Source organism: Nicotiana tabacum, chromosome 22, assembly GCF_000715075.1.
Source record: "Nicotiana tabacum cultivar K326 chromosome 22, ASM71507v2, whole genome shotgun sequence".
NCBI classification, from domain to species: Eukaryota; Viridiplantae; Streptophyta; class Magnoliopsida; order Solanales; family Solanaceae; genus Nicotiana; species Nicotiana tabacum.
In genome coordinates, this window is record NC_134101.1 from 195,865,710 (window position 1) to 195,890,067 (window position 24,358).

Here is a 24,358-nt window from a genome sequence, read left to right on the forward strand (position 1 = left end):
TTTGAAAAATGAAAAATAACTGAAAATCCCGTCTTAATATACTCCTCTCAGACTCCCTTGCGCGGACCGCACAAAATCAACTAGGGCCACACAGTCACCAGTGAACCTGTGCGGACCGCACAAGATCCATTGCGGCCGCACAACCACCAATGCGGATAGCACAAAACCAGTGCGGACCGCACTAGCAGGTTCAGAGAGCTGCAATTTTTCTGAACCTCCAATAGCCATGTTTAAGCCGAAGACAACCCGGAACCTACCCGAAACTCACCCGAACCCTCGGGGCTCCAAACCAAATATACACACAACCTCAAAAATATTGTATGGACCTACTCATGAGATCACATCATCAAAATAACATGTAAAATCATGAATTAAACCTCAAAACTCAACATTTTCATCAAGAACTCTCAAAGTTCATAACTCTCCAACCGGAAGTCCAACTCACGTCAAATAAGCTCCGTTGTTCACCAAACTTTACAGACAACGTATATATATCATATCGAACCTGTACCGGGCTCCGGAACCATAATACGGGCCCGATACCATAGGTTTCACATCATATTTCACTTTTAAAAACCTTTATATTTTTCAGAAAATAATTTCTTTTAAAAATTCATTTCTCGAGCTTGGGACCTCAAAATTAGATTTCGGGCATACGCCCAAGTCCCCTATTTTCCTACGGACCCTTCGGGACCGTCAAATCACGGGTCCGGGTCCATTTACCCAAAACGTTGACCGAAGTCAAATTAATTCAATTTATAGTCAAAATTATCATTTTCACATTTAGGCTTTTTGACTACGCGCCCGGACTGTGTACGCAAATCGAGGTGATGCTAAAAGAGGTTTTTAAGGCCTCAGAACGTAGAATTTTATTTTAAAACAAGTGATGACCTTTTGGGTCATCAGAATCTCAAACTAGGCTCTCCGACCTCGACGGGTATAACTGTGTCAGTCCCGTAGACTCGTGAATATGGTGTCTCACCTGTACTGGTTTTTGGTGTTGTGCGATATGCCCATAATACTTCTGATAGTAGTTCAGGCCATAGCCCTTTGGAGTCCTCAAGCTTCTTTTTCAATATATTCAGTATTACTTTATTGAATGATTCGGCTTGACCATTACTCGCGGGATGATATGGCGTGGAGAGTATTCGTTTGATGTGCCATTTCTCGAAAAACTCAGTCATTTTCTTTCCGACAAATTGAGGTCCATTGTCGCAACTGATATCTTTGGGGATGCCGAAACGGCATATTATGTTTTTCCATATGAACGCGATGACCTCTTGCTCACATATCTGCGTGTATGCACATGTTTCCACCCATTTAGAAAAGTAATCAGTTAAAACCAAAAGGAAACATACCTTACCTCATTCGGCTGGGAGGGGTCCGACTATATCCATCCCCCACTTTATGAATGGCCATGGTGAAGTGACGGAATGAAGGAGTTCCCCTACTTGATGTATCATAGGGGCGTACTTCTAACACTGTTCACATCTCCTGACATAGTCCGCGGCTTCTTTTTCATGGTGGGCCAGTAGTATCCGGCGCAGATGAGGCAGCGGACGAGGGAGCGGTTTCCCGTGTGGGCACCGCAGTGCCCTTCATGTACTTCTTCCAGTACTCGTCTTGTTTGATTTGGCCCAAGGCATTTGGACAAGGGTCCACCAAACATTCTTTAGAAGAGCACCGTTTACAAGGTTATATCTAGTTGCCTATATCCGAAGCGTTTTGGCTTCTTTCTTATCTTACGGGAGCGTTCCGTCCTACAAATATGCTACGAGGCGGTTGCACCAATCCCAAGTCAGGCTTACAGTATGTACCTCGACGTGGTCTATTGCGGAATGGAGAAGGGTGACCACGTTTTCCTTGTTGATATTTTTGGTGGCTGTCGCTAGCTTGGCGAGGTCGTCTGCATCGATATTCTACGCCCTAGGTATTTGGTCGAGACGGCATTCATCGAATTCTGGCAGCAATTTGTGAATTTTCGACTGGTATTTTTGTATTCTCTGTTCTTTGATTTGGAAAGTCCCAGTGACTTGGTTCACCACGAGTTGAGAGTCGCAATGGAGGACGAGTCATCGGGCACCGTATTTGAGGGCTAATTCAAATCTTGCAATCACAACTTCATACTCGGCCTCGTTGTTAGTCATCTCAGGGCATCGTATGGACTGGAAAATTACTTCTCCCGTAGGAACTTTGAGGACGAGTCTCAATCCCGATCCCGAGGCATTAGAAGCACCGTCGGTGTAGAGGACCCAGAGGTCGGTGTGTGCGGAAGCACAGAGCGCTTCCGGCTCTACTTCAGGCAATATTTTTGTGCTGAAATCAACGACGAAATCAGTCAACACCTGTGACTTAATAGCAGTTCGCGGTTGGTATATTATATCGTGTTCGCTTAGTTCTATGGCCCATTTGGCCAATCTACCCGATAACTCAGGCTTGTGTAGGATACCCCTTAGGGGGGAGGTTGTCACCACTTTTATGGGGTGACATTGAAAATATGGTCTAAGCTTTCGTGAAGCTACGACTAATGCCAAAGCTAGTTTTTCAAGGTGAGGGTACCTTATTTCAGCATCGATTGAGGTTTTGCTGATATAGTAAATCGGAGATTGCATACCTTCATTTTTGCGGACCAAGACTGCGCTTACCGCAACTTCAGAGACCGCTAGATACACAAGTAGACATTCACCTGGGTATGCCTTGACGAGTAGGGGTGGCGAAGATAGATACGCTTTCAGTTTTCTCAGGGCGTCGACGCATTCTGCATTCTATTGCAGTTCGTGGTCTTTCCTTAGCACATTGAAGAATTTATGGCATCTATCCGATGATCGTGAAATGAACCTCGACAAGGCGGCTATTCATCCTATTAATTTCTGCACCTGCTTTTTGCTTGTCAATACATCCAGTATTCCTTCGATGGCTCTAATCTGTTCCGGGTTGACCTCGATACCCTTTTGTGACACTAGAAAACCAAAAAACTTTCCTAAAGTTACGTCAAAGGCTCATTTTTTGGGATTCAGCTTCATCCCGTATTGCCTTAATATCTCGAAGGCCTCCTTCAGATGGCCAATGTGATCCTCTTTCTTTGTCGATTTTACTAGCATGTCGTCGATGCAAACCTCCATGGTCTTACCGATTTGTTCTTTGAACATCTTGGTGACTAACCTTTGATATGTCTCCCCCACATTCTTGAGTCCGAATGGCATTACCTTGTAGCAGTACGTTCCTCGGTGACTGATGAAAGTGGTCTTGTCTTGATCTTCTTCAGCCATTAGAATTTAGTTGTAACCGGAATCGGTGTCCAAAAAGCTCAGTAGTTCATGCCCCGTTGTTGCGTCGATGAGCTGATCGATGTGTGGTAACAGAAAGGAATCTTTCGGGCATGCTTTGTTCAGGTCGGTGAAGTCAACACACATCCACCATTTCTCATTCTTCTTTTTTACCATGACCACATTGGGGGTATTTTAACTCTCTGATGGAACCATTGGCGAGTAATTTATCAACCTCCTCGCTAATCGCCTCATTGATGGTGGCATTGAACTTTCTCCTCATTTGTCGTACCTACGGGTAAAGAAGATCAACGTTCAACCTGTGTGTGGCGATATCCCTTGGGATTCCTGGCATATCTGAGTGGGAAAAGGCAAATAAATTGGCGTTGTTAGCTAAGAACTCATGATATTTACCTGGTTCTGAGAGGTTATGTCCGACATAAGCCTTTTTTGTGTTATCGGTATTGTCCAGTTGAATAGGATCAAGATCTTCTACGGTTGTTTTGCAAGCTTCTATGACGCCCGGGTCTTTGATGGCTTCTACTTGTGCGTCGGGTTTGGTTCCTGACATGGCTGATTGCTATGCCTCCGCACTTTCCCCTTTTAGTTGTTTGGTGTGTGTGTAATCTTGGGCTATCCGGTAGAATTCTTGGGTGGTGCATGGCTCGCCTCGGATGCTGAATATCCCCCATGGGGTGGGAAATTTGATTACTTGATAGAAACTTGACGGGACGGCGCGCATGGCGTTTATCCATGGTCGTCCTATGATGGCATTGTAGGCTGTTTCTTGGTTCATGACATGGAATGTCGTTTCCAGGGTGACTCCTCCTGCAAGGATGGGAAGCACTATTTCCCCAGAGGTTCATTCCATTGCATTATTAAAACCCGTTAGTATTATGCAACGCGGTATTATTTTATCCTCGAGCCTCATCTGCATGAGAACTTGTGGGTGAACAATACACGCGCCGCTTCCGTCATCCATCATTATTCTTTTTACATCGGTATCTGCGATGCTTAATGTTATAACCAAACATCATAGTGAGGGAAAGATACACCGTCGGTATCCGACTTATCGAAGATGATACTGTCTTCAAAGTCGTCATACCATTTGTGGGCAACTGTCCGTTTGAGTTTATGTATGGTGGTGAATTTCACATGGTTGATTATTGTGTCGTTGCCGCCACCAATGCTCATTTGTATGGTACGAGCTGGTGATGGTGGTTTAAGAGGTCCTTGAGGTTGATCGCGTCCACGAGCGAAGTTGGCCCTTTCTCGGTCGCTCAACAGTTCTTTCAGGTTTCCCTAGTTTAACATTCTTACCACTTCTTGTCGTAGACCTATGCAGTCTTCGGTCTTATGTCCTCTTTCCTGGTGGAATTCAAACAGAACGTTCGACCTCCTGGTGCTCGGATCCGACTTTATCTTTTGCGGCCACTGCACCTTCGTGCTGAGCTTTTCCAGTGCGTACACTATTTCTGAAGGAGAAACACAAAAATTATGAGCAGATAATAGTGGAGGCATACCTCTTTCATTTCGGGGGGGTGCGGTATGTCGAGGCGTGGCGTCTGCATGTCGTGGAGGAGGTGGATTAGGTGTTCAGATATAGGGCTGGTGCCTTTCTCGGTTGAAATATGGTAGTTGATCCCTTCGACCATCATTACGGCGATCTCTCCTTGTCTTGGTTTGGACTGATGTTAATCGCTGGAGTAGACCGTTTAGGTCATCCTCGTCTGCCCTCACTTCGGCGCAATAGGCATTATGGATCTCTTCCTATGTGGTACTTCATGAGTCTACTTAGTAGTTTTTTGGTTGCTTTTGACCTGTTTCTATTCAGCCCATTTTGAAAGGCTGCTACTGTCATCCCTTATGACACGTTCGGTAGGCTCATCCTTACCCTATTGAATCGGGCTAGGAAATCCCAAAGTCCCTCGCCCGTCGTTTGCCTAACGGCGAAGATATCGTTGACCCTGGCCTCTGCCGTTTTCGCCCCCACGTGAGCGGTGGCGAACTTATCTTCCATCTCTTCGAACGTAGCTATCGATTGCGCTGGTAGTTGGGAATACCATGTCAATTCTCCCCCTGTCAGAGTTTCGCCGAACTTTTTCAGCAGTACAGACGGCACCTGGCCCTTTGATAAATCGTTACCTTTTACTGCAGTAACATAAAAGTGATCCTCCGGGTCCGTCGTGCCATCATATATTTTTAAATATGGCGGCATTTTGAAGTTCTTTGGAATAGAATGGGGAGATGCCCCTTTGCTATATGGATGTTCGACGAATCGGCCTACATCGCATTTTGGTAACAACTTCGGAGCGCCTGATATTTTATCAACCCTTTTTTGATGTTCATTCATCTGGTTGTGGAGTGTTTTGTTCTCATTTTCCATCTCTTCCATTTTCTTTCAGATGACCGCAAGTGCATTGTTTCCTGCATCAGCAAAAGTACGGGTGTTACATGTTCGTGTAGTGTCTGGCTCATCGGCAACAGCTGCGGTTTTTTCGAGTAATATGTCTTCAATATCTCTATGAACGGATTTCTCGAGCATGTTGTTCAAGGTGTTTGTCAACCATTCTTCTAATAGCCTTTTCACGGCCGGTGGCGCTTCTCCTGCTGCAGATGTTGATGTTTCCCTCTAGCGCAAGATCGTAAGATCCTCATGCGGGGGAGGTGAGATCTCTCCCTCAGGTGTAATACTTGGTGTTGCATTTTCATTGTCTTCTCTACTGGTTTCATTGAAGGAATTCAAGAGGTTGTTTGTGACACCCACTATTGCCTTTAGCCTTGCTTAATTCTCCCTTTCCCGCCATTGTTGGCCTTTATGAGGCTAAAGAATAGTAATTATTTCTTTCAAGAATCTAGATGAAAACTACGATTTCAGCTATAGAAATCCCCACAGACGGCGCCAAATTGTTTGACTCAAAAGATATCGAAACCTTTTTGAACAAATCAATCACAATTGAAGGGTTAAATCTTAGCTAAGTATAATAATCTCTAGATTGGAAGATAGGTAAGGAGAAGATGGATAATAAGATTTCTTTATCGATCTGAATCAGTAAAATCCTTTCAAGTACACTTCTCATTCATAAGTAGAATTATAGCCAATATTCTTCATTCCCCCTTACAAAGTTATGGTTCACTGTATATATAGGGAGTCGGTCTCCTCTAAGCTGTAAAAGACAGATTCTAAGGAATATTCTTAGTATCCCCTAACGGGCCTATATTATTACAAGGGTCGTACAATCTCTTGTTTGTCTCAAGATCGTCCTCTGCAAGGCATCAGGTTATGGGAAACTCGCCGTTTCATCGTACTCGTCGATGGTCGTGGTTGTTCAAATTTGGACACATACAACGTACACGCCAATGCGCAAGATTCAGAGTATAGCGTTGCATTGCGTGAATGTATGGTCAAAAACTACCTTACGTGCAATACAACAGCATAAACCATCTTAATTTGATTGATTTAGGTATAAAGCTTGAAGTGAGCAAGAGGGGCCAAAAAGATTGAAGAGGATCAAGTTTTCAGCTAAAAACAATAATTTTCAGAACTGCAGAACTTGGGGCAAAATGTGGAGACGATTTGTAATCGTCTCAATGATTGAAAGCTATCAAAAAATAAGGAAATACTGCCAGGTCCCCCTTTATTGAGTAATAAAGCTTTTTTATATCCATTACATACGTCTTACAATTCTCAACTAATAAAAGACTTGATGCATTATATACAATCATATATCCTTAGCTACTTGTGCGGTGCCTTGGGTGGCTTCACAATGAGAATGGGGCAATGCACATGATGAGCGCAATAGTCACTAACACTTCCTAGAAAAGCCCTGCAAGCCAAGTTTAAGCAGTGTAAAAAGGTTTTTACTTCAAAGATTTATAAGTCGCAAACTGTTATTACAAGCTGACTAACCTCGTCATTTCCAAAAGTATACAACACTTCTACTTAAACATCACAAAATAAGAATGTTTCATTAGTATCAGGGTCTACCTCACTTAAAATCTAAAACTACTTTTAACATTTTGATTGACGTTTATTTTGTCAAACTATATAATCCTCCTATATAATATAAGTTTCTTTAGAATCATCTCGTAAATAATAGTAAGAGTTATTTTACATACCCTGCGTTTTCTGTCTCTTCCTTATTTGTTTTTCGTACTGGACAAGGACTTTCAGATAGTATAAAATTCAGTGTTCCATATCTAATAAAGTTATTCAATTATGTGCTTCCACTGCTGTTTGTCTCACAATTTATTTGGAAAATGAAAAATTACCTTTTGATTTTGCCAAGCCCTCGGCTACCCATCACTAGAAGGTCAACGTGCAACTCATCAGCGGCTTGACATATCTTATCTTTTGGGTCCCCTTCAAGGATCAGAGTCTCCGCCTTCACCTGAAACAATCATACATATTTACTTAATTAATCAAGGTTAATTTAAAAACGAGTTACATAATCACCAACTAGAACTGAAATTTCAAACCAATTTATATGGCGTAAAATATTTCCAAATCCTTATCCAACAACAAGTACGGGGAAAAACTAATGCGAAATACTTGTCCATATTTTTACCTGATATGTAGCTTGTGTTTTCTGTTATTACATGAGTTGTACAAGGACATCATTTAAAGAAAAACTATAAGGAATAAGGAGATATTGCTTGATCTATTACATTTGGTATGTTTATTATCTTATCAAATCAATTGTGTTTTGTGGTCACCAGGGTTGCATTTGAAATACATTACATTTCCTCAATAAGTGTACAATACATGCATATTAGGTGATGATTGACAAACTACGTGTACAAATTAGATATTTATATATCTTCCACACGGTAATAGCAATATAGCAAATTGTTATAATATAATAATAAGTCATGCCTTATAATATCGAGATTGTGATACCAAGTTACAAACATGAAGACCTAGCTTCGTCATGATATATTAACATGTATATTCCAATTCTACGATCTAACTGGTATAAAACATACATGAATTCTCGTATAAGTTAGGAAAATGTAAGTATACAAGCTTAAAACGAAAGCTAATAAATGGTAATAATACAGTGTGATAATAATGAAGAGTTCCACACTTGAAACCAAATGTTGTATAATTTTTTTCTTTTTTTGAGGAGTTATATTTTCTTATACTGCAAAGCAAACGAGCTCCAAAAATATGAGTTAGCTAGACCCATCCTCAAACAATTTTAGTTGAAAGACTGGACTCATCCGCCAACTTATTTTGCTTTCTACAAAATATTGGTTGAGACTAATTCATTTTTTTTATGTGCATAAATAACGTATAAAAAATTAAGAAATTAAGAATGACAAGGAAATGGTTAAAGATACCCTCTTTTGTGTGCACATACGGAATGCCCGAGACAGTATTGTAGTTGCATTCTCTTGTTGTGCTTTTTTCACGGCTTCTACCATAGTAGGTGCTGCAAAGACAACTATAAACATAAACAGAGTTAGTATCATCGGGCAACGATCAAATTTAGGTACCCAAATTCCCATTAAATGAAGCATGGATCGGATCATGCAGAAAATTATCAAAACATGAAACTCATTTTCAATTTAATTCAATTAAAGGAAGGGGAGCGAGATTAATGACATATATGTCTCCAATCTGTTGCTTTAATAAATGAAGTTATATATGCGCTTATTTAATAAATACTTTAAATATTCTTCGTCATATGTAATTTCAAATTGGATTCTTTGATTTTAGCTGATTGATACAGATATTTAATTCAATTAACTTTTTATCCTTTTTGTAATTAAAGATCATGGCCAATTATATCTTATGTTAGCACACGTAGAGCTAATGTGCTAGATGCTAGAGGCAAAAGAAGGGGAAAAAGAAGGATGACAAAACTTATTGAGATATATGCTTTTCTGTATTTGGGCTTACTTTAGCTAGTTTCATTTTTATATTAGACATGTGATTAATTATTGTAATTGAAAACCCATTTATGTACGGGTTTTAACCCAACACTCTTGTGACTTTGTATATAATGAGAATTGGCTCTACTTTGGAGCCTTAGTTGTTCATTTCCACACTTTTCTCTAGAACATTCTTATCTCTTCTTCATTCATCTGTTGCACAAATTTTTGATCCTGAATCGATTCGAACATGGTATCAGAGCCATGGAAATCACGTAGCTTAGTTCATGTAGTGACTTTCGTGGTGAAGTTCATACGCTAATTTTCACGAAGAATTTTTGCTCAAAAAAAAGAAAAAAAGAAAACCCCTAATATTTTGATCGAGTTTTTTTCTTTTCGTCGATCACATATCGGAGTTTTTGCTTGGAGGATTTGTCTCCGATAATCAGTTTTTTGGCGAATTCCTTTTTTGTTCTACTGATTGCTACAGTTTGCTCTAGATTTGGTATTTTTTGCTGAATTCGATCCGGCGATTTGCTGAAATTTTCGTCTTTCTGGCCTTTTGCTACTGGATTTGTGACAAAGTTTCATAAGATTACCCTTTTCATCTCTTCAATTAGTGCTGCTTTTGTGAGGTTTGTAAGTGTGTGATAAATTGACCTTACAATGGGGGATAATGACTCTGCTAGCAGTGATAATGAATTCATAGACCACAGTAATGAAATTACTTTCCATCCTTCGCATCCGAATATCTCAGTTCCTCTGATAATCTAGGACTTATGTTAGGTGCTAAGCAATTTAATGGTACATGTTTTGGGGCCTGGAGGAGAGGGATTATAATTGCTCTGTCCGCAAAGAAGAAAATAGGATTCATAAATGGTAGCTTCCCTCAACCTGCGCCAACCTCTCCTCTCCTTGATCAGTGGGAACAAGTTAACCACATGGTCATCAGTTGGATCCTCAATTCTCTAGATCCTGAGATTGCACAAAGTGTGATATTCACAAAGACTGCAAAAGGAATTTGGGATGAACTAAATAAGAGGTACGGGCAGTCAAATGGTGCTAGGATGTATGAAGTTCAGAAGGACTTGGTTTCAGCCTCCCAGAGTTCATCTGATGTAAGTGGTTACTTTGACAAAGTGAAAAGACTTTGGGATGAGATGGAGTCACTGGATGCAGAGTCCTACTGTATTTGCAACTGTAATTGCGAGGGTAAACACAAAATGATGAAAAGGATGGAGAATCAGAAGCTAATGCAATTCCTCATGGGACTGAATGAGATTTTCAATAATGCCAGAGGAAATATTTTGATGATGCAACCTCTTCCTAATGTGGGCAAAGCTTATTCATTGGTCATCCAAGATGAAGAACAAAGAGACATTCATAATGCACCAAATTTTCAGCCTGACTCTGCTGCTTTCTCTGCTGAGACTTCCTCTTTCTCTGTCGGTTCAAGTTCCATACCCAAACCAGCCTACAACAATGCAAACCAACATCAGAAGTATACTTTCAACAATCAAACTCATAAAAGAAATTTTGATCCCAAAAAGCTATTCTGCAGATACTGCAAGAACAATGGACATACTATAGATAAATGTTTCAAACTGCATGGATTTCCACAGAATTTCAAGCTCAACAACAAGAATATGAGAGTTGCTGCTAATTTCATTACTACCCCAGAGCCTAAAGGAGAAGAGAATCCACATAACATGGCTACTTCAACCACCATAACCGCAGAGCAGTATAAGCATTTGATGAACATTCTTCAGAATGTGCAAGTCACTGATGGAGTTCAAAATACAAGAGCATCCTCTGCTACTGCTAATGCTACTTTTGCAGGTATATTTGCTTCCTGTTTTATGAGTTGTGGTACTTGCACTTGTCTAAGTAGTATGCTAAGTTCCGATGTCTGGATATTTGACTCTGGTGCGACTAACCACATGACCTCCAACAAATCATTGCTTTCAAACTTAATCACTTTACCAACACCACATCTTTTCTCTTTACCTAATGGATACAAAGTAAAGGTTTCTACTATTGGATCTGTTCATTTAACCTCGTCTATCACTTCGACCAAAGTCCTGCTTGTGCCCACTTTCAGCTATAACTTGATTTCTGTGAACAAATTTCTTTTCGATATTTTTTATATTGATATGCTTCTATCCTTCTCACGATATTATTGTTTCCTCCGGGGCCCTTCACTGAAGAAGCCATTGGTACTTGGTAAGGTGGCTGAAGGGATTTATCTCCTCCATCTCAATGAAGACTCATTTTTTGAACCCAGCTTTTTTGATCCATCTCCTATGTCTTCTGTTGTGTCTCTTCCTTTTTCTGCTCATGTAAATACAATAAGTGTGAAGAAAACTCATGTTTTGTGGCATCACAGACTAGGCCATCTTCCTTTCTCAAAATTGCAAAAGATAGATGCTTTAAATGTGCCTTCTTGTGATAAACAACCTTTTCTCTGTCATGTTTGTCCCCTTGCCAGACAGCAAGGAATTCCCTTCTCTACTAGTCAATCTCATTCTCCTCATATTTTCGATCTTGTTCATGTGGATGTGTGGGGACCTTATAACACTGTCACACAAAGATGCTACAAATATTTTCTAACTCTAGTAGATGACTGTAGCAGGACTACCTGGACATACTTACTCAACAATAAGGGAAATGCCTTATCCATTCTCAAATCATTCTTTTCTATGGTTGAAACCCAATTTAATCTCAAAATTAAAGCTATTAGATCTGACAATGCTTTAGAGCTTGGAACCAGTCTTGAAGCCACACAATTTTTTCAGTCCAAAGGTGTCTTGCACCAAACTTCTTGCCCTACACACCCCAACAAAATGGGATTGTTGAAAGAAAACATAAACATTTACTTGAAACGGCAAGGGCTTTACGATACCAATCAAAACTACCACTTCATTTTTGGGGGGATTGTATCCTTACTGCTACATATCTAATAAATAGATTTCCAAGCACTGTGTTTGATGGTAAAACCCCTTTTGAAATTCTTTTTGGACATAAGCCTACTTATAATCATCTCAGAAGTTTTGGATGTTTGTGCTATGCCGTGATTCCTAAGCCTCTCAGAAAAAAGTTCTCTCCCAGATCCACCCCTTGTATTTTTTCCTTGGTTATCCCCCCGGAAAGAAGGCTTAAAAGTTAACGCAACTTTCTGATAAGAAAATTATTGTTTCTAGAGATGTTTTCTTCCATGAGAACATCTTCCCATATTCCGAATCATCTTCTCAAAGCACTATTTTTCCTAAATGGCCTATTTCACCACCTTGTTCTCACATCTTTCCTCATTCTCCAGATAATGGGATTCTTTTCCCTAGCTCTCTTGATATTTCTTCATCTTCACCATCTCTTTCTTCTCCTCCTGTTAATCATGACATTTCCTCTTCCCCTGCTAATACAGTTTCACCTCTTCCATCTTCTTCCCCTGTTCACACAGTTATTCCACCCTCTATGCCTAGATATCCTACAAGGATTCATCAACCTCCTTCCTATCTGAAAGACTACCATTGTAGTTCTGTTCAATCTATACCTTCTCCAACCTTAACCTCCCTTTCCACCATCCCTCGGTCAGTATGTTTCAGTAGTATGAGTTCCATTAATCAGAATTTAGTCAAAATCTTAGATACTGTAAATGAACCTTCAACTTATCAACAGGCAGCAGTGCACCCTGCTTGGCAGAAGCTATGTTGCATGAGTTTGTTGCACTTGAGGCTAATCACACTTGGGACCTTGTGCCACTGCCTCATTACAAGAAACCAATCAGTAATAAATGGGTATATAAGATTAAACATAGGGCAGATGGGAGTATTGAAGGGTTCAAGGCTAGATTAGTAGTGAGGGGGGATACACAACAAGAAGGAATTGACTACACTGAAACCTTTTCACCAGTTGTTAAAATGATAACTATTAGAACTGTAATTGTTGTAGCTATAAAGAAAGGGTGGAAAATGTACCAACTTGATGTTAATAATGCTTTTTGCATGGGGATTTAGACGAAGAGGTATATATGAGAATACATCAAGGCATGGTTGCCCCTGGTCCCAACATTGTCTGCAAGTTAAATAAATCCTTATACGGTTTGAAACAAGCTTCTAGGCAGTGGTATCAAAATTAAGTGATTCTCTTATGTCTATGGGTTATGAGATTTCCAAAAATGACTACTCCTTGTTTTTAAAGTCTGTTGGTGCTTCTTTTACTGTTGTGGCTATGTATGTTGATGATATTCTTTTGAGTGGAAATGATGATAAGGAAATAGCCTCCCTAAAATTGTTCTTGGATACCAAATTCAAGATAAAGGATTTGGGACTTCTTCACTATTTTTTGAGACTGGAGATCCTAGCTGAACCTGGAGGTGTGATTATTTGTCAGAGAAAGTTTGCTACTGACCTTCTGTCTGAATTTGGTTATTTGGACTGTAACCCGTTAGCAGTCCTCTGGATGTTACTTTCAAGCTTCGAGTTGGTGAAGGAGAGCCTCTATCTGATCCAACATTATACAGAAAATTGATAGGGAAGGTAAACTTCCTTACTAATACCAGACATGATCTTGCCTTTCTTGTCCAATATCTTAGCCAGTTCATGCATGCCCCTATTTCTGCTCATCTTTCTGCTGGGTTTCATGTTCTTCACTATGTTAAGGGCACTTTGGGGCAAGGTCTTTTTATGGCAACAGATCCTGATTCCACTCTTCAAGCCTACTGTGATTCTGATTGGGCTTCTTGCCCTACTTCTCAAAGGTCTGTTAGTGGGTACTTGGTCCTCTTTGGTGGTTCTCTTCTCACTTGGAAATCTAAGAAGGAGCACACAATGGCCTTATCTTTTGTTAAGGCAGAATATCGCTCCATACGGCGGGTGATTGCAGAGTTAGCTTGGCTCACTCATTTACTTCCATGAGTTGTCTTTTGTTTCTGTGGTACCTGTGCCTCTTCATTGCGACAGCCAATCTGCCATCTATATAGCAAAAAATCCTGTTTTTCACGAACGGACTAAACATATTGACCTGGATTGCCATTTTGTTCGTGAGAAGCTTCATGATGGCTTGATTTCTCTTTCGTTTGTTCCCAGCAAGCTGCAACTGGCTGATATGCTAACAAAGCCCTTATCTGGTGTGACTTATCAGTTCATTTTAAGCAAGTTCGGTGTGGCTAACCACCCTCCAACTTGAGGGGGGATGTTGAGATATATTCTTTCCTGTATTTGGGCTTACTTTAGCTAGTTTCATTTTTGTATTATACATGTGATTAATTATTGTAATTGGGTACCCATTTATGTACGGGTTTTAACCCAGCACTCTTGTGACTTTGTATATAATGAGAATTGGCTCTACTTTGGAGCCTTAGTCGTTCATTTCCACATTTTTCTCCAGAACATTCTTATCTCTTCTTCGTTCATCTGTTGAATATATTTCTGATCCTGAATCGATTCGAACAAAAATCTACGCAGAGAAATTAGAGACTGGTGTGAATTTCACGGGTAACATTCAGCTAGAGCAAAAGACTTGATAACTTTATGGGTTCACATCGATGATTCTACCACAACTCATTTAACTTATTAGTCTCGAAATCAATTTTACCACATATATATACAAGGAGCCAATTATATTAAAGTTACTAATTTGAATGAATCCACATCTTCCTGATCTTTACAATCCGCCCATGCACAAAACTTTGATGTGATCTAGGCAACACAAATGGACATATCGCTGAGTTGGGACTCACGCACTAGTGTTAGGTAGCGGAAAAATTGAACCTGGCCTAGCCCCCTTGTACTGAAGTCGTACGTAAGGCTTCATGCAGTCGCGATTACACTACTGCACTGCCGTGATACTTCTCTTATCACAACCATTTGTTTTTCCAAAATCCTTCATGCTGAGATCACAAGTTCTTTATTACACTCCTACAATTCGATGTTTTTGCAATGGCCAAAAGCCCATCCTCATCTAAACAAACCTTGCAACAAGCAGAATATATAAAAAGTGACAATAAGACCATCGCAAAGTGGCTCCCCCTCCTTACATTAGGACTCTTTGGCTCTAGTTATTGATAGAGGCAGAGAATGCTTGGGTTGACTAGGATTCACGGATATATACCCTTTTTATGTCTTTCTTTAGCAGATCCCAGAACTATTGTGTTACACGGAATTTTCAAAATACGTCCGGACCTCGATCCCCAAAACTCAACTTTCATCACATCATAGACACTTATATCAACTCTATGGCATGTCTCATGCATGGTCAAATAAAAGGAGAGGTTGGAGTGCCACATTTTAATTAGCTGAAAAGCAGCTTTGGTGCTTATTAAAAATTAAAAAAATTTAAAAGATAATCTTACCTGCTTTTACCCAAGCGCCCTCTTAGAGCATATGAATAACGTGCGAGTGCAAGTACCGTCTCCGTCCCACTTTCATATGTATTTTTTCATTTAAGGAAAGAGGAATATTTTCTCTTTAGCAGTAAGTATCCTTTTACAAGTACGTACTAATTATTGTTAGAGAAGTGTGGTGTTTTACTGTCTAAATAAGCCACCATTTTGGGACATGTATAAATATAGAATTACGAGACAAATTAGATAGAGAATACCTGGTCCAGCAGGATAAACCATGGGGCTAAAAGGAGGTTGGACATTGATCAAAGTGATAATAGTGGTTTCTTCTTCAGAATTGTTGAGCAAGTGATCCAATGCCCACTTGAGAGCATAGAAACTCTCTTCGCTCTCGTCCATAGCAACCATTATCATCTTCCTCTTCGTCTCCCCCGCTGCTGCTGCCATGTGCGGTGGCTGATCCACCGTCACACTTGCCGGAGCTGCGCTTGTCTCCGCCGCTGTTGCGTCCATTTTACAGTCTGTCTGTCTCTCTCTCTCTCGGTTGGTCTTTTCTTTCTCTTTGGTAGCTTTTTATATATCTTTCTTTTTGGTAGCTTTTATATATCCTGCTTTCTCTTTTGACACAATTTTGTCCCGAGTTCTGGCGTAAAATGTTTGGTTGGCTTGAATGGAAAAACACAAAACCACTCAATATATACCAGGGTCCAGTAATTAAATGACTCGACGAATAATGCAATAGTATTAATAAAGCATTTTTACCGTATTATTGTTTAGAGATTCAAATAAAACTATTTTTTATTAATTTTATAAAAATATTTTTTAATGTTTTAAGTTATTAACTGACTTATAGTATTTTTATATAATTTTTAATTTTTTTTAAAAAAAATTCTGTTTGAATTTGTATAAAAAATTAATTAGTTTAACTGTGACACTCTGAAAAGATTCGGATTACTGAAAGGGAATACTAAAAGAAATAAAGTTATGCATATGGACACCTCTCATATTTTTACATTTAAAAGAAACCTTTGGTGCATATTTTCGTAAGATTTAGGTTTAAGGGAGTATATGGTTACAATATTAAAAGTATTGTTTGAAGACATAATAAAATTATTGTTTTTTTATCTTATCACTCCTTTTTAAGTAATTAATTTTGTGACAAAAAATTAATAAAAAAGTTATTCACGTACTTGGTTAAGTAAAGACGTTGTCAAAGAAACTAAATCCAATTTACGTCGACTTGCTCATCGGCAACTTTTAAGTGGGATCACTGTACCAAATATGTGCTCGATCGATCCAGTGGTTTAATTAAGATGCCTTCCAAATTGAGCGTTAAAATAAGATGTCTTGTTTATTAAATTCGAAAATAGATGTTTTATCAATAAATAATATTTTTTCTGTTTTAATTGATGTATCTTTATTTTACGTTATGCACGAATTTAAAAAAAGTAAAGATTTTTTTTTAATTATATTTAGTAATATGGGAAGAAATCCATTCTGCACTAATACTGCTTTTATCTTTGTTCAAGTGTCTTAAACTAAAAATATGTTTAATATACCAAATTATTCTTGAATTTTGTTAATCTTAAATATGTCACGAAGAATTTAGAGTTAAAGAGCTATTAAATATATAAAAAAAATATTCTTTTAAAATAAACTTTTAAAAAATAAGACACATTAATTAAATTAAACATATAAGTACTTTAGAGGGTACTTTTACTCGTTATTTTGTGTGGACCTTCCAGTGTTTTCATCCAGTTCAATTTTCAAAACATCTTCGGTTGATCGAGTTAACAGTCCATACACAGGCTCAAATTTTTAAGAACATAAGATATGGATTGATTTAACAAAGGAAAAGGGTGGGGAGAGCAATAACTTTGAGGAAGAGACGTGGCTGCCATGCACGCAAGTAGTAGCCATTCGGGCAGACATGCAAAAAGGATGCAAAACGCCAAGTCGACATGCAGTAGTGAGGAAGCAAAAACTCCCCACGTTAGCTTCAAACCTGTCAAATGCTACCATTGTTTTCTGGTGGACTTAACTTCTTAACTCTTATCCTCACTTGCGATAAACCCAACTTGTCGTCATACCCCTTGTACATCTTTTTGTCTTTTTCGGTTTTGTCGAGTACCGTATTATATTGCTCCCTCCATTTCGGTGGGAAAAAAAATTAATTTCTGGTTTTAAATTACGTCTTTTATATATAACAACAATACTGTATTGGGGAAAAATTGAGTCTGAATATTGAAGATGACGTGTCATGACACGTGGACTGGTCAAAAGGTCAAAACGCAATAAATAGCCAAGAGGTACGGGCGACAACAGATAGGGGGAAAAGAAAGCAACATAGGTGTGGACCGTTACTAAAATAGGTACGAGTTTCATACCTATTCGAGTCGTTTAAAGATCAAAGATCAGAAGAAGTTGAAGACACGAATCTGATGACTTAAAAAAGTCTAAATACAGCATTAAATGTCAAATACGTTAGAGAATCTGAATTAAATAGAAATGATTGTGTAACATTTCTTTTAAATATCATTTATTGCCCATAATTGCCTCATTAAGACAAAGGCATTATATCTTCTCCTAGAATCAACTATAAAAGGGGAAAGACTCAACATCTGTAAGGACACGAAATACTATTGAAATCTTACTGAAATACAAAACTATTTACTGCTTTACCATCATTCTCAAAAATATTTTATTTTCGTCTCCTGATTATCAGTAACCCGAATTTCTTTCTAGCTTTGACCAAAGACTCAGATTTTTGGTTAAACAAATTGGTTCCGTTACCGGAAATCTGATAATCTTTTCTTTTAAGCTACATCTTGTCCATTATTATCACCATGTCAAACAACAACACCAACAATAACAATGAAAACACTTTGGGAAACCCTGAAAATCAAATCCATCAAAATCAAGGAGATTTACATAACATTGAAGTGGTTCCTTCCCCTCAAAATTCACCACGTCAATCTCGTGAAGGCACTCCTGAATCTCGTGCTGATCAACATGAACAATCTGAACACTTTGAAGGTGGTACAAAGGAAGCTTTACAAAAGCTAATTGATGCACAGGTCGGCAAAGCTCTTCAGGCTCTAGTTAGTCGATTGCCTGCTGCACCACCCACACCAACTCCTAATAATAATACATTGGAGAATCCCCGTTCTGGTCTTGTTAATTCTGGAAATGGAGGAACCACCAGTGAACCACAGGAAGGGGAACCAGGTAATTCAAATAATTCCTATTTGCAAAATTTAGTACTAACCTTGAAGAAACAGATTAAGGAACAAAATGAACGTATTGAGCAAATCCCTGGAGTTCCGCCTGTAATAAAAGGAGTTGACATGGACAAATACTCACAACAACCTTGGAAGCCAAGTGTTGCTCCCCTTCCAATTCCGAAAAAGTTCAAAATGTCTGACATCCCGAAATATGATGGTACTACAGACCCACGTGATCACGTGACTGCATTTACAACAGGCGTAAAAGGCAACGACTTGACCAAACAAGAAATTGAATCAGTACTAGTCAAGAAATTTGGAGAAACACTCACCAAGGGTGCATTAACCTGGTATTCTCTTTTATCTGAAAATTCAATAAATTCTTTTGCTGAGCTTACAGATTCTTTTATTAAAGCACATTCGGGAGCACAAAAGGTTGAGAAAAGAATGGAAGATATTTTCAAAATCAAACAAGGAGATTCAGAGTTGCTCAGAGACTTTGTTGATAGATTCCAGCATGAAAGAATGACTCTACCCCGTGTGCCTGACAACTGGGCTGCAATAGCTTTTGCAAGTAATTTAAATGACAAAAGTTCTGAAGCCACGAGAAGACTCAAAGAAAGCCTTCGAGAATTCCCTGCAACCACGTGGAATGATGTTTACAACAGGTATAGTACGAAGCTGCGAATTAAAGAAGATACCGTACCTAAATTTCATCATGAAGAAAGGGGTGGTTCCAAAAGATCAGAAATCGAAAAAAGATCAGGTAAAAACAGGTACGATCCATATATGGGACCTGTAGGAAAAGACCCACGGTCAAAACAAGATAGCCAGTAATATGATCAAAAATCGAGGAATAGGGACTCTGGTTCTTCATCGAAATTCAGAAATGATCGGAACAGACAAGAGTCACGAGATGATGACAGAAGTTTAAAGGCACGGTTCGGCAAATATAACTTTAATGTCACTATCTCCGAGCTCGTGGATGTTTTGAGAAGTATGGGAGATAAGGTGCGGTGGCAAAAAGAGATGCGGTCAAATCCAAATAGACGCAATCCAGATCATTGGTGCAAATTCCAAAATGATCACGGGCACAAAACTTCAGAATGTAGATTCTTGCAGAGTGGAGTGGACCATCTATTGAAGCAAGGGTGCCTCACTAAGTTATTTAGTGAAAAAGGTAAACAAGCCTATATGAAAAATAGGCAAGAGCCACCAAAGCCTCCTTCACCCAAGAGAACAGTGAATGTGATAAGTGAGGGAGAAGATATTCACGGCATAACCTACACGGCCTCCAACAAGGTTTCTAAAGTAACAATTACACACGGGAAATGGGTACGGCAGGTTTTAGAAAATGAAAGTATTTCATTCGATGATGCAGATACCGAAGGAGTGAAAACTCCACATAATGACGCACTAGTAATATCTTTATTTGTACATGATACTAATGTAAAACGAGTATTGATTGATCCAGAGAGTTCCGTAAATATTATACTACTAAGGGTATTGCGTGAAATGCAAGCTAAAGACAAAATGATACCCAAGGCGCATACCTTGTCAGGCTTCGACAATTCAAGTGTGGTAACAAAAGGAGAGGTAATTCTAACAACCTTTGTTGCAGGTGTTGTTAAAGAAACTAAATTTCAGGTGGTAGATATGGAAATGGCTTACAATATGATCATGGGGAGACCGTGGATACATGATATGGATGTTGTCCCATCAACTATACATCAAGTTATTAAATTCCCATCACCATGGGGAATTTGCCAAATTCGTGGGGATCAGCTGACAGCTAGGAGTATCAACGCTGTAACAGGTACGAGCACTGTAAATAAAGAAAAATAGCAATTACATGAAACAGTTGAAGGACTCAAGGATCAAACCTCAGTTGAACAAGAAAAGACGGATTTACACTCGAGACCTGATATAATTCAAGAACCTGAAGAGAATGAAAATATCAAAACAACAATTGAAGAACTCGAAGCTGTGATATTATTCGAACAGTGGCCTGAACGGAAGGTTTACATTGGAGCCAATTTAAGCTCAGATATGCGAGGTATGTTGATTAAATTTTCAAAAGCTAACGTGGACTGTTTTGCTTGGTCCCATGCTGACATGACAGGGATACCACCGGATGTGATGACTCACAAATTAAACGAAGATCCATCCTTTACACCAATAAAGCAAAATAAAAGAAAGCAAGGGGCTTTCAAAAACCAGGTGATTCAAGATGAGGTCTAGAAGCTATTAAAAATTGGGTCAATCCGCGAGGTAAAGTACCCCAATTGGTTAGCCAACACAGTTGTTGTACCTAAGAAAAATGGTAAGTGGCGAGTCTGTGTAGATTATACAGATCTTAATAAGGCTTGTCCAAAAGATTCTTTTCCTTTACCACATATAGATCAGTAATTGATGCAACTGCAGGACATGAACTTCTAAGTTTTTTAGATGCATATCCAGGGTACAACCAAATTAAAATGGACCCTAGTGATGAAGAAAAAACTTCTTTCATTACAGACAGAGGGACTTACTGTTATAAAGTAATGCCCTTGGTCTCAAAAATTCTGGGGCAACCTATCAAAGGTTGGTCACCAAAATGTTTCAAGAATATTTAGGAAAGACAATGGAGGTATAAATAGACGATATGCTCGTCAAAACCCAACAATCTCATGATCATATTTCTCATCTATCTGTTACATTTGAAATTTTGCGAAAATTTAATATGAAACTCAACCCACAAAAATGTGTATTTGGAGTTGCGTCAGGTAAGTTTTTGGATTTTCTTGTTTCTAACCGTGGTATTGAGGTAAATCCTTCTCAGATCAAAGAAATAGAAGAAATCCCTGATATCCTTACTAATAAAAAGGAAGTTCAAAGATTACGGGAAGAATTGCAGCTTTGGGGAGATTTATTTCCAAATCCTCAGAAAAGTGTTTTAAGTTTTTCTCTGCACTCAAAAAGCAAGATCATTTTGATTGGAATGAAGATTGTCAACAAGCCCTTAGAAATTCGAAAGCTTATTTGTCAAAACCACCGTTATTGGCAAAACCAAAGGTGAGAGAAAAGCTTCTCATCTATTTGGTTGTATCTGAAATTGCGGTAAGTGCTGTTTTAGTCCGTGAGGACCAAGGTAAACAATCTCTTATTTATTATGTAAGTAAGTCCTTATTAGATGCTGAGACACGATATCCACAGCTAGAAAAGTTAGCATTAGCTTTTATCATGACATCTAGAAAATTAAGACCTTATTTTCAATGTCATCCCATTATTGTAGTTACTGCTTTTCCGCTTCGAAATATTTTGCATAAACACGAACTGTCAGGAAGATTAGCAAAATGGGCTATAGAACTAAGTGAATACGAAATCATTTATCAACCCAGGTCCGCTTTAAAATCTCAAGTACTAGCTGATTTCGTGGCTGATTTTAGTCAGGGGATGCATTTAGAAGCAGAAAAAGAATTACAAGTTTTTAATGGTGCAAACCCGGGGACTTAGGTTTTACTCACTGATGGTTCATCTAATATAAAAAGAGCAGGTCTGGGTATAGTTCTCATACCACCTACGGGTGAAATTATTAGGCAAGCTATAAAATGTCATTCTATAACTAACAATGAAGCAGAGTACGAAGTTGTAATTGCAGGTTTGGAATTGGCAAGAGAACTCGGCATAACACAAATTATAATCAAGAGTGATTCTCAACTCGTGGTCAATCAAATGTTGGGGACTTATACAGCCAGGGAAACTCGAATGCAAGAATATCTCGAAAAGGTATGGGAACTAATTAAGCAATTCCAAACTTGGAGGGTAATGCAGATCCCAAGAGATGAGAATGTGGAGGCAGATGCTTTAGCTAATCTCGCATTTGCAGCTGACGTAGCAAACGACGCAAATGCTCTAGTCATACATATATTTCATTCTGTTCTCGAACCTGATAAGAATGAGATAAATTTTAATCATCTAACATGGGATTGGAGAAACTAAATTATTGCTTTTCTACAGCACGGAACCGTGCCTATTGACAAAGGGAAGGCTCATGCGCTTCGCAAAAAAGCCGCTCGATATTGTTTTTATCAAGGAAATCTTTATCAAAAGATGTTGGATGGACCACTAGCACGGTGTCTCGGACCCTCTCAAACAGAATATGTGATGAGGGAAGTGCACGAAGGACATTGTGGAAATCACGCAGGAGGAAGGTCGCTGGTAAGAACATTGATTCGAGCAGGATATTATTGGCCTAAGATGGAAGAAGAGGCAAATAGTTTCGTGTCCAAATGTGATAAATGTCAAAGATACGGCAATAATATGCACAGACCAGCTGAGTTACTACACCCTGTTATAGCCCCGTGACCCTTTACGAAATGGGGAATAGATATCGTAGGTCCACTTCCACAAGCAAAAGGTCAGGTAAAGTTTCTACTTGTACTCACAGATTATTTCACTAAATGGGTAGAAGCAGGAGCATTTAAACAGGTACGAGAGAAGGAAGTTAAAGACTTCATATGGCGAAATATAATATGCCGTTTTGGAGCACCAAAGGAGATCGTGTGTGACAATGGACCACAATTCATAGGAGCTCAAATCACAGAATTTCTTCAAAGTTGGCAGATTAAAAGGATAACGTCTACGCCATACCATCCAGTGGGTAATGGACAAGCGGAATCCACTAACAAAGTCATTATCAACAACTTGAAGAAGAGGTTACAGGATTCAAAAGGTAATTGGCCTGAGGTATTACCTGGAGTATTATGGGCTTATCGTACAACGACAAAAACAAGCACTGGAGAAACACCATTTTCAATGGTTTATGGTGCGGAAGCCTTAATTCCAGTTGAAATAGGTGAACCAAGCACACGGTACGTTCGGGCAACGGAGGAATCTAATGATGAAGAGATGCGGGTCAACCTTGATTTGCTTGAAGGAAGAAGAGAAGCTGCATTGATAAGAATGACAGCACAAAAGCAAGTAATTGAACGATATTACAATAGGAAAGCACGCCTCAGATTTTTCAAAATTGGGGACTTCGTGCTTAAAAAGGTGTTCCAATCTGCAAAGGCTGCTAATTCAGGAAAGCTAAGTCCAACGTGGGAAGGACCATACAAAGTTCGTGACATTGCGGGAAAAGGAGCATACGAGTTGGAGACAATGGACGGAAAAGTTTTACCCTCACATTGGAATGTCGTCCATTTAAAGAGGTATTACTTCTGAGAAAGTACCCACGGTCAGGTATCGCCATGTTAAAAAATTTTCCTTTGAATTATTAAGGTTTTACTAACGATTTTAGATGCTAGGCAAAAACCCTAACTCGTGCCAAATGATGAGTCACGACCTGCAAGGCAAAATGGAGTGTTCTAAAATTTCTAGCCCAGGGTTACAATTAATCTGATGGAAATACACACGAGTTAGGCAGTCTTCATCTATAATCACACATCTGAGTCCCGTATCTTTTTCTGTTTCAGGAAAAGGACCAAATAGAAAGAAATAAACAAGTGCTCGAGGCTTCATACTTCAACGCTCAAACACTTGGGGGACTATATATTATACACAGATATGTGTAGATAAACAGATACGAATATCGAACAAAAGTCGGCCACAAAGAGACAAGTGTTGAGAAAAAATTACGAAGTCTTCAGCATTCATCATCGTGCTCAACA

The 24,358-nt window shown here is 39.1% G+C and overlaps 1 protein-coding gene across 1 annotated transcript; it reads right to left on the bottom strand.

The window, feature by feature from the left end:
• Positions 1-6,879: 6,879 nt before the first annotated feature.
• Positions 6,880-16,149, bottom strand: LOC107760405 (uncharacterized). Its single transcript, XM_016578452.2, has 4 exons — positions 15,741-16,149; positions 8,610-8,713; positions 7,539-7,657; positions 6,880-7,093 (listed from the first exon to the last, which is right to left on the bottom strand). Exons 1-4 carry the CDS (start codon positions 15,994-15,996, stop codon positions 7,003-7,005), a joined length of 570 nt encoding a protein of 189 aa, XP_016433938.1. The 5' UTR covers positions 15,997-16,149; the 3' UTR covers positions 6,880-7,002.
• Between the last annotated feature and the right edge of the window lie 8,209 nt (positions 16,150-24,358).

Bases quoted from the DNA above. Each gene is read 5' to 3' on its own strand.
- LOC107760405 (XM_016578452.2), bottom strand. From the start codon at position 15,996: ATGGACGCAACAGCGGCGGAGACAAGCGCAGCTCCGGCAAGTGTGACG. The intron at 8,714-15,740 runs GTATTCTCTATC...TTATGTTTATAG, and splicing joins GGTTTATCCTGCTGGACCAG to TTGTCTTTGCAGCACCTACT. The intron at 7,658-8,609 runs GTATCTTTAACC...TGATTGTTTCAG, and splicing joins GTATGTGCACACAAAAGAGG to GTGAAGGCGGAGACTCTGAT.